The 11,981-nt window shown below is 40.9% G+C and overlaps 1 gene segment (V, D, J or C); it reads right to left on the bottom strand.

Annotated features, from left to right (window-relative positions):
• Nucleotides 1-1,418: 1,418 nt before the first annotated feature.
• Nucleotides 1,419-1,944, bottom strand: LOC105740856. The segment is given in 2 exon segments: nt 1,419-1,789; nt 1,896-1,944. Coding segments are annotated over 2 exon segments (420 nt in total).
• Nucleotides 1,945-11,981: the final 10,037 nt, after the last annotated feature.

Below are 11,981 nucleotides of genomic sequence, written 5' to 3'. Positions count from 1 at the left end.
GTAACATCTTTGGTAGTGGTAGTCCGGTTTGCCTCATTTTGTTAATGTGCTGTGAAAGATCAAAAATTTGATTATGTAGTGTATATGATACAAAATTGTGAATTGGTGAGACTTAAGTAACACATTGTCAGCATTTGAAGATACTGGTACTTAATCCTCTTACAGAAAATTTGCCTCTAAATTTGAAGCTGGAAAGTCACTGGAACAACTGAAAAACAATATATGGCTTTTTTTTTGGTATGTGTGTTAAGAATTGTGTACAAAGTGAATCATGTGTACTGATTCTCAACACAACCAATAAAATCTCAAATATTGAAGATAAAAAAAAAGACATAAGCATGTACAATTGCTTGGAATATATCTTTTTATACCATAAATTGTGTTATTTATATGCATTTTATTAGTGTTGTTTTATAATTACAAAAATATTGCTGGCTGTACTTCTGTAATCCCAGATGGGTACTTAACTGCTCACCTTCCTTAGCAAACAAACCCAAGAGAACCCATATGAAAGGGGAAAAAGTATGTTGACTCACAGTTTCAGAGGGTCAGTCCATGTTCACTTGTCTCCATAGCTATGGGATTTTACGGAGGCAGAACTCATTTGAGTAGGACCATGGGGCACAGCAAAACTATGTGGAAGAGAAAGAGAAGGAGAAATGAGGAGGAGGAGGAGGAGGAGGAGGAGGAGGAGAAAAAAGAGGAGGAGGGGGAGGAGAGCAAAGAAAGATGGTGTAGGAGATAGAATGAGAAAGAGGAGGAGGAGAAATTGGAAGACGAGTAGGAGAGAAAAGGTGAAAATAAGATATAATCCCCAAGGCCACATCTCATGACCTGATCTCTCAAAGGAGGGCAAGATTTCTAATATCCCATTCAGCTAAGACCACATCAAAGGTGAGCTTGTTGAAGACATTGCTGATCACACGATCCAGTCACCATTCCAGGGCCCATGTCTGACAAATGTGAGGTTTAGGAGATATTGCAACTCTGGAATATAACAGCAGAAGATTTGCAGCCTGTTCTTATTCAGTTTCAAATCCTGCAGTCCATTTTTTTAAATCAGGGATCAAACTAAGGATGTTGTGATTCCACACAAGTACCTGTGCTACTGAAATATCTCCCTGACTCTGAAGCCCAATCTTTACTGTACTAGGTTGTGCTGATTTGAACTCTGCTTCTATCTCCTATTTGGACATAGGTTTTGTCCTATTGGCAACCCCTTATAGCCCAGGTCAAATCCAACTGTAATGATGCATTTTGGAAATAGAAAATACTATTTCCTTTGCAGGAGCAGCTAAGAATTTCAAGTTATATAGAGACAAAATGTAACAGGAAGGCCTGATCCCATGCTGTGAGGAGGTGATGATCCCTAGAGGCTTACAGGATGGGCACACTCTGCATACTTCCTGATTTACAGACTAGGGAGGGTATTGAAGAGAGATCTTGTACAGGATGATCCTGAGGCTGAGCCTCTGTGTTCTTCTTGCAGAGTAATACGTGGCTGTGTCAACAGGGTCCACACTGCTCATCGTGAGGAACACCTGGTTGTTGGAGGTGTCCTTGGAGATGGAGAGCCGGCTCTTCAGGGCTGGGCTGTAGTATTCATCATCATCCCAATAAATGATTGCCAGCCACTCCAGGCCCTTCCCTGGGGGCTGACAGATCCAGTTTACACCTATACCATATGTGCTCAGTGAGAAGCCAGAGAAGGAGCAGGTCAGCCTGAGAGTCTCAGTTGGTCGCAGAATCCCAGGACCAGATTCCTTCAGGGTGATCTGGGATATGACCCCTGTGGAGAAACACAGAAGAAATTTAAATTAGTTCAGGAGAAGACAAGAGCCTTTGGATCCCTGAGACCCTGTCTCATAAAGGCCTCACAAGGCCCAGGCACTCACATGCAGGGACTGTAAGCACCAGCAGCAGAAAGGAAAAGAGCCTGTCCATGGTGACACAGGAGTCCTGAGCCAGACCCTGCTGGGTTTTTCAACCCAGCAGTAGAGGAGCTCAAAGAGATTTGCATTTATTCCCCAGGTTCTGACCCTGATGGGAGGACTCAGAGCTGAGAACACACAGGGAGCCAAGCTGTGATGGACAGCACCTGAGCCTCTTTTGCTTCCGCATCTGCACCTTTGAGGGGTCCTAGCCACTTAGGACCAGGCTGTCAGATGCAAAGCTTCCAGCGATGCCTGTGCTTGCAGAAAGTCAAGTCAGACATGCTCCCTTTGCTGCAGACAGGGTTGTCCCTGTTCTTGCTGTCCTGGAGGATGGAAGTAGAGCAGGGCAGATGATCCACCTTCTGTGATACTACTGTGTGCCTGGGGATAGAGAGTGGCTATTCCTGCATATTACTTCCTGTCCTTTTCATGACAGAGAGAGAGAAAAAACTACATTACCATAAGAGAGGTTCAGTAGACTGCTTAATTTCATTTCCTAATGGCACAGCTGCCTGTTCCTCAGTGTCTCCACATGTGTGTCCTGCCTCAGGGACAGTTCACAGATAACTGACTTTATTCTCAAGCCCAGTAATGCCTGAGAAGACACAGGGCTTCACATCTGATTTCCATCTGTTCCTCCTTGGACTGTACTAGCTGAGGTGCACTCCAAGGCTCACCTGGCTCACAGAAAACTTTCCCTGAAGCCTTTCTGTGCTGTACACTTGTCAACTTCCTAGGATGCAGGTCTTGGGGACCTCTTCCTCAATTGGCACTAGTCATAACAGAAATGGTGGACACAGTGGACATTCCTTGAACATCACAAAGATAATGAGCCCTCAAATCTATTTATCCTCTGCTCCATGATTATGTGGAATATATTTATTTTCTCTGATTCTGTGTTATGTTGCTTTTCTACATTGTACTGTCATTGTGTAACTGTGCTTTTGCTATTGATATCTTGTATACAGTCTTCTCTGTTCTGAAAGCTTTCTTTGTCAAAACACAAAGAATGAATAAGGTCAGGGCTATCAGATTACAGTGCTTGACCAGTATTCTTGGATTCAGAGAAGTGCCTGTGAGAAGCAGAGTAGGGTAAAAGCAGGCAAATCAGGGGCAAGAGCAGCAACTCTGAGTGTCTACACAGCTGCTTCAGAGATGCTTGGCTCTCATGGAAGCAGCTTGTTCTTAGATCCATTTATGTTTGATGACCTTGAAGAGTGTCATTTGGGCCTAAGTTTTACCAAAATATGAATTGAATTTATCACACAAATAAAATCATCTAGTTGAACATAAAGAAGAATTTTCTTTCTGGTAACTGCCTTCATTTAGCAAGTTACAATAAATTAATTTATTAAAGCACACTTGCATAGTATACAATTTTTTCTTCTAATCCGAAAATGGTGGTTGGTGAATGCCTCCAGCTTTGTCATCCTCACAAAGTCAGGTATCCCACATGCTTATGTGCACAGAAGATAAAGGTCTTCCATGTAGTCCTGAGTGGCATAAAAGGACTTAAAAAGTCTTAAGTAGTTTTCCCCAGAGTTGGACAAGGTGGAAAACATCTATAATTCCTGATGTCTTCAAGTTTGAGGCAAAACTATCACAATTATCATCAACTGAGGAAATTAGTAAGACCATTCTTAATATTAAAATGCAGGGTGACTGCACTATAGGTCAAGGTGTATGTTCTGGATTCAGTCTCCAGTACTTAAAAAGTTATTTTTCCATTGAATCTGTAAGTGACAGTTCTCTTAGTGCAGAGAAACTGCGTTAGATTTCATCTGCTTCAAACTCTCAGAGCATAGATGAGTGTTATTTTAACACTTAATTCTACATCTTAAAATCTGAGCAGCAGATGTCGGAATCTATTCATTTTTCATTGCCTAAATTTGCTACTGCTGTAGTCACCTCACAATATGGATACAGCAGTGGCTTCTCTAAGTTGTAGAATTCATGGCTGAATATAGAGCTGTCTGAGATAAAAACTTGACGATTTGTTTATATGGAGTTTTGATATAAAAGAACAGTAAAGGCAAGCTACTGAGGCACTGAAGAAAGTTAGAAAATTATTGCATCCTGTTGTGTAAAAGATTATTCTTATAGTTCAAGGACTGTCCAATGAACTGTATTTTATGTTTTATAAATTGTAGATCCTGCAAATAATAAACTTGCATGCTTATATGGTGATACTTCCATGAAAAAGTCTGGGCATTTTTTTTTAAATTCACACCAGGTATGGGTCAATGAAAGCTGATAATTTTCTGTTTTTACAGGATTTCATGTTGTTGATGATGTTGCTCATTTTTTTTTTAGTTTCTTGTGAGCTGGAAATAGGAACAAAAAGTAACTTCAGAAACCAGCTTTAGTCTCTTGAAAGAATGATGCATCTTAAAAACAAGTTGAAAACGCAACTAGATAATGATCCTAATGCCAGAAAGGACACGGGAAATGGTCACAACAGGGTCTGTAGGTCACGTGATCCTGAGACAGAGAGGAAACCTCAAGGAGGACAGGAAGCCCTCACTGTCCAGCCTCCTTCTCTGCAATGGCTCCTGGAGTCCTGCCTGGTGCTCAGTGGATCCTCAGCGCCCCCTGCTGTCCTGAGCAGCCCTGTAGAAAGTTTTTCTGGAGATCACACTGGATCTCTTGTGCAGTAATAAATACAGAGCTGTGCCCTCAAATATCACCGAATTCTGCCACAGGAAGAATGATATTAAGACAGATGGACAGGCTGGTTGTCCTTTATGAGAGGAATTTGAAGCCGTCCTTTGGCCTTTACCACTGAACTCCACGGACTCCATTCCCTTCCCCGAGGATAGACTGATATAGCTGCAGTTGTAAGCACTGCTAATAGAGTAACCAGAGACAACAGGTGAGGGACAGGGATTTCAGTGGCTTCACTAGGTCAGGCCTGATTCTTTTTCCTGGGTACAAACACTTGGAAAAGTGAACACAGTGGGTGTTGGGTTAGACACGGCTTCCCCTTTTCTTCCTTTTTGATTCCTGGAACACTCAGCTCTGGGAACCACCCAGCCAAAGTCAGGGAACCAAGGTTTCTCCATTTGTTTACAGATTAACTTTACAACTGCCTCCAAAGCCTTCAAAATATCTAAATTCCTGAATGTAATCAAATGTTTGCTTTGTGTTAATCGACATACCTGGTAGGGTATATCGAGGTAAGGTGTACACTTGTATAGAAGGCACGAGAGGGAAACAGCTGAGGTTTCCTGGCTGACACTGTTGGTTGTGCCCTTATTGAGCTCTGTTTGTCCTCTTTGTGGTTGTCTTCACCAGGCTTAGTGTCCTCTTGCTCCAGAAGAAGACATGCAGCAGACAGGCTTTCATGTAACTGATAATTCACAAATGAAGAAAGTCTTTTGTCCCAAGGTAACCGCAGCTCAGCTCCCAGCTATTACTGGGACAGAAAAGCACTGGACATTTGTTTACTTACCTATGCACTCAGTCACACAACATGATAGACACCACAGGTAAATACAAATAATGTATATACTGACCTATAGTGAAGGATTCTAATTCAAAATCAATTTTTACTCTAACATATAGTGGGAGTAGTTCAATGATCCAGTATGATTTAGTTGAGAGTAAACCGACTCTTACACTAAGTTTGCCCTAAGTCAGAAAGGTTTCAGTGCCTCATGTGATTTGAAATTAGCATTGTCCCAGAGCAGTGCCTTCACCACCACTGATTCTCAGGCTCTCCATAGAGTGAACCTATATTCACTCTTCCAAGTATTTGCTTTGGATTTAGCATGGTGTAGGTACCTTTGCTGACATGATGCTAGTTCCCAGCCTTGTTGAAGAAGAAATAAGTGGCATAATCTTGACCTTCTGATGGACACCTGAGTGCTCACATGAATGTCTTTGACCTGCGTTCCCAGCTTGCTGGACAACATGCATGACCATCACTTCCTTAGAGCAGGTAACACCCAGTTGGAAACACTCTCTGCTCATTCATACAGTAGGCAGTCTTTCATCTTCTGGATTTCACTGGAATGTCTCAGAAGGGTGGATTACTTAATTTCTTGCCACTACTGGAATATTTTAATTTCAGTGAAATATGTTGTTAACTAGAGGAAGAAAATTCATGATTTCTGACAATCGTCCTGCACAGTCAACAGTTTGCAAAACGAGAAATCCTCACTATGGAAGGAGTGACCATTCTTGTCTTAGAAAATATCTCCTTTATTCAGATGTCTGGGAATGCCTCAGATCACAGAAGCTCACGGTGATGAAGGTTAGCGCCCAGGTCCCGGCCAGTTCTGTGTAAACCCAACAATGTGGGCTCCAATATTTGCACTCTGATCACAAAATTCATGATATTTGGATTGCAGTAGCAACACTAAATAACTTATTTTCTTAGCGTGTGATAATTGTGCATATTAAGAGAGTTCATTGTGGTACTTCATGACAAGCATGCTGTGTGCACAAATGAAACCAGATAATCAGCCTTCCATGTTCTTATCATTTCTGGGCGTGTGAAGGCGTCAAGCTCCTGGCACTTAGATATCTCCAACATATTACAGGAAACTCTGAGTGTACACTGTACAGTGGAGGATGCCTGATGTGTCAGTGTTAATCATTGATGCATGAGATAAAGCTATATTTAAATAGATAAATACTGAAGTCCTGTATATATATATATATATATATATATATATATATATATATGCACGTATGTACTTATGCATGTATGTATGTGTGTATGGATGGATGGATGAAAAGAGAAACACTGGCATAGACCCATAAAGAAAGTAATCATCATTTGACTTTAGGCTCCTGACTCACACTCACTGTGTTTCTTTTATTTATCTATTTGCTACTTACACGTCTGTGAACTCATGTTTCATTACTTAATAGTTGGTAATGGAACCCAGTGCCTTTTTACATATTTCTCTGCTTCAGTCATTCCAGGTTTATTCTTTTTGTTGTGTTCTCCCTTTGATGGACCCACAGTCTATCAGTTGAGCACTTTGATGTGCCCACTCTGTCACTACTGAGGGCGGTGCCTCCCACACCCTCACTGCTGGGCAGGTTCCTGCACCCCCACTATGCAGTGTGAGAATTTCCTCACTTTGGCATTTCCCAATCTTCCTGCTCCAATTCTAGACATGACTCAAGCAACTTCTCCTCAGTAACCCATTTTGTTTTTCTGAAGAAATATATTGATGAATTAAGATGTGGATCTGAATATAAGAGAGAGAGAAAAGTTAGTTAAGACACTGGCAGCAAACCAGCCTCTAATGGTCCTCAACTTTCACCTGCCATTTTCAGAACCCTCCAGTAATTCTGTCCTGTGACCCCCACTGCTTTTCCTGTGTGTCACTCTAGGAGGGTTGGGTCTATGTTTACACTGATATCTTCTCACATATTTCTCACACATTAATAAGAGGGCTAAGACTTAGGACCTTAGACCTTGACTTTGGAAGAATTAATACCAACGCTACCTCATCTCAAACTCATCAATAAAATCAAAAGGGAATAAATTCTTACAAACTTATTCCTGGAGGGAAGTATTACTCTCATATCAAAAACAGACAGACCCAACCAAAAATGAACTACAGGCCAATTACACTCATGAACATGAAGTGAACATCCTCAATAAAATCTAGCAAACTGAATACAACAAATCATAAAAAAATTATATATCACAAATAAGTGCAATTCATACAAGAAATGTCAGGGTGATTCAATATATACAAATCCACAAATGTAATACATCATTTTAACAAAACAAAAGACAAAAATCATACAACCATCTCAATAGATGCAGAGAAAGATTTTCACAAAGTGCAGCACCTACTCATGAGAAAAAAAACCTTAAAATATTTGGAATAGCTGGACATTACCTCAGCCTGATAAAAGCCATCTACCACAAACCAACAGTCAACGTAATAATAAATGGATAAAAATTAAAAGTCTTCACTTTAAAACTAGGAACAAGATAAGGATGTCCACTGTCACCACTACTGTTCAGTACAGTTCTGGAAGCATTAACCAGAATAATGAGACAAGAGGGAGAAATGAAACAAATAATGATTGGAAAGGAAGATGTGAAATTATTATTAGCAGATGACATCATACTGTGCATAGAAAACTGCAAAAATTCTGCCAAGAGACTCGTAGATTTAATATCCCAATTCAATAGAGTAGCATAATAAAAAGTCAACACTCAAAATCTGCAGCATTTCTGTACACACACAATGAAGACTGAGAGAAATTAGGAACATAACTCTTTTCACAATAACACAAAAATGCAATATTTAGGAATCAATGACACAAAGGAAGTAAAACATCTGTACAATGGAAATTGTATATTGAAAAAGACATCGAAGAAGATTTCAGAAAATAGATATGACATGCTCTTCAATACAAAGAATCAACATTGTGAAAATATACATACTCCCAAAATTATTATATAGATTAAATCCAATCCCTATTAAAATACATGAGAATAATTCACAGGTCTAGAAACAAAAACTCCTAAAATTCTTCTGGAATGGAAAGAAACACACAATAGCAAACACAATCATTAGGATCAAAAGAAAGGCAGAAGGCATCACAATCCCTGATTAGAGATTATAGTACAAAGTTACTGTAACAAAATCAGAACCTCTTCATTTTAATTTTGAATTGATTACTAATATTGGAACATTTATCATATATAATATAATATGGCATTTTCTCTCATTTTGGTAGTGGACATCAAACTCAGGTCCTTGTGCTTTCCAGAGAGGTGCTGCACCACTGAGCTGTGCTACATCGTCAGCTGCTAATACTGCTAAAAGTGTCAATATTTAAGTATTTTTATTCAAATGCGATGGTACTACAGCAGGCAGAGGACACAACTTGAAACCACTTTAAATACATTGATGCTTTTAAATAAAATGGCTAAATTTAGAAAAACCAAATAGTTTATATCATATAATTATCATTTTTGTGATGAAAAAGTGCATAATCTCCCATTAGTCACTTCTTACAAACGAAAGAAATGAATTCTAAGCTGAGCCAGCAGACCACAGTGTAGGTGTGTAGCAAGCTGGGAAATAAACACCCAAACTACCTAGGGCTGAAATATATTGACATTTAAACTTTAAAGTTACTCAAGAAATTTCACATAAAAGGAAATAAAAAATTCATGAAAGTAAATAAAATAAATATTTCAATATTTGCTTACGGCTCATTAATTTTAATGCATTTGTAGGAAAATGAATATTTATATAACTATGTAACAGACATCATTAGGAGTGATAAGAAGAAAACATGGACCAAAAATCATTCTTGAGGATACAAGAGAAATGGGATGCTTTTTCCCTGCCAAAGGGAATGAAAAATGGTCCTCCCACTCTGAAAGCTCTTGGAGAATCTCTTATGGGTGTGAAGACAACAAAGGAAAGAAGATTGTGAAGTACTCAATGAACTGATGTGAGTATGATATCCTTGTGCACTTTCTGAGAATGCTTCCATAAGCTTCAGCTCCTCCAACTCTCCCCCAGAGATGAAGACTGCTTTTAGGCACAGGAGGGACATTTGCAGAAGACTTTAAAATTTGAACCATCAGCACAAGCCAATCATGTAGTACAGACTCCAGAAAGTTTCTCAGGAGAGAGCTCAACCACCAGCCTGGCCCAGTGGGCTCCTCATAGATGCTCTGCTTACACATGCTTCTACAGGGCATTCAACCCTTGCCTGTCCAGGAGGCCACCTACTACCCCAAAGCGCTACATGGCTGCTCCTAGTGATCACCTGACTAATTTGAACACACATGATACAGGTGGTAAAAGCATATCGTTAAATATTTATCCAAAACTCAGAATGCATAGCCAAAGGAAAGAGCACAGGTTAGCACTACGGCTTTGGGAGATAGTGATGTCCCAATTTGGGATGAATAAATGGGACAAAGAGGGATTGCAGGACAGGGGGCTTGATGAGAAGTAGGTTGCCATATAAGGGGCAATGAGCATCCTAGGAAATATCTCTACTTTCTCATAAACTTTACAGTGAATATAAAAGTGCTCAATTAGTAAATTCTAATAAATGGAAATGGCAGCAACATTCAGACCAGCTGTAGAGTTTAAAGAGAATGGTGTCATGTGATTGTGAAAACTTGTACTTAGATATTTCTCCAACTATCTTGAAATCTAATAAATATCTCTATTCATAAATCTTTCTATTTGTGATCAGTTCAGTTTGCAAACAGAAGTATTCTACAAAATGTTGCTTCCATTTATGAACTCTATGTTGGGTGAAGGAGGACAATGTTCATCATCCCCACATGAACAGGAATAAGAACATCTTTCCCAGAACAGTGGAACAAATGACGTTCATGAACTAAAGTCCTCACAAATATGCTCTGGGATTTACTGAGTCCACTATCCTAGCAAGAGATTTGTTCATTCCCTGCATTTTCCATGCACAGCATGTTAGTTATTTTCTCATTGTGAGGACAAAATAACTGACAACCAATGTTAGGAAGGAAAGCTTTATTTAGCTCACAGTTGGTAGAGGTATTAGCTCATAGTTGGCTGGCTCCAAGCTGCATAGTACATGGCAGAGGACACCAGTTCCTGGTAGGAGAGATACCAAAATCCAAAAAAGAGTCTCAGGCACCCTCATTTTCCCTTATATGATCGTCCAGCGATGCACACTAGGCTTGTGTAGAATCCAGAATGCATTTCACAAGCAAATCACAAACTCTAGATTCAGCTGCTTCACAAAGTGCATGCCCCACAGCAGCATGAGGTTTTGGGGAGAAATCAGACACCAACCCTAACAAAAGGTGGCTGTAGGGAATAACACACAGGTGTCCCATTCCATTGGGATGCGGAGCCATTTTTTAATGTTTCCTGTCCACAATTACTTCACCAATTTTCTAAGGACATCTTCAGCCGCATCACCTCTGTCATCTTTATCTAGGCACCTACTCCTCCCGCTGGGCTTCTGATACATTCAGAATGTGGGTCGCCACACTGTATCTCCACAGTAACATACAGATGTGTCCTCAAATTTCAAACTTCTCAGGTCCACGTAGGCTATGCTGGGGGCCTTGTCAGTGTTGAAGTTGACACAGCTCTGGAACTTCAGAGCATAATTAGTGTAGCCATTGTCAGGATAGATCTGTGCAACCCACGCCAGACTCTGTCAAGGGCTCTGTAGAACCAAGTTGATCCAGAAACTGGTGAAATTGTAGCCATAAGCCTTGCAGGAGACCTTCACTGAGGCAGCAGGCCTCCTCAGCTCAGGCTCAGACTGCACCAACTGCACCTGGCAGTGTTCCCCTGTAAAGAGGAGACAGGAATGAAGGCACTGACAAGCTCTGGTCTCCACTGAGCCTGAGAGTGGCAATCTTACCTGGGACAGCTGCCACTAAGAGGAAGATTCTTCAGGTCCAGTCCAGTATGGCAGCTGCAGTCTACTTGATTTTCCAGAGTGTGGTTGGTGTGGGATGATCTGGGAAAAAGTCCTATTTGAATTTGTGAAGGAAAACTTCACAAATGAGGTTATTTGCATACTCATTAGACAGGGACCTCCTTAGCTCAAGATCTGAGACACCCTGCGACGGGAGTGATACAAAACACATGGGCCGTGCTGCAGTCGGATTCTGGGGCCAGTTTACTTAACTCACTAAGCAAATGCGTCCCCTGCCCTGGCTCTTCTGGGCACTGTGCAGACCTAACTCACTCCACTGACCATTAAGACTGCACAGAACAAGGTCAGCAGAACAAACCCAATGGCTGCAATGCTCCTGCGCCTCTTCTGAGGCATCATTGCCTGTGATAAGGTACACTCACCCAAGGCTCCTTCCTTCCAGTACCAAGGAATTTCATTGCTGACTCTGAGAGAGGCACTCTACTCATCCTATGGGAGAACAGAGGAAGACCAGGAGACCTCTGAGATATTGGCCAAGCCTCCCTGAATGGGTTCTCCAGCACCTGTCTGTCTGCATTTTTGAGGTCTCGCATGTTCCACAGGAAGAAACTTGGTCCTTGGACTAGCGATGTAATGTGCGGTATATCAATGCACAGCTGA

The sequence above is a fragment of the Octodon degus genome, unplaced genomic scaffold (assembly GCF_000260255.1).
Source record: "Octodon degus isolate 3935 unplaced genomic scaffold, OctDeg1.0 scaffold00284, whole genome shotgun sequence".
In the NCBI taxonomy this organism is placed as follows: Eukaryota; Metazoa; Chordata; class Mammalia; order Rodentia; family Octodontidae; genus Octodon; species Octodon degus.
Note: the sequence above shows the minus strand (reverse complement) of the source record. Positions and strands in the feature narration are given on the sequence as shown.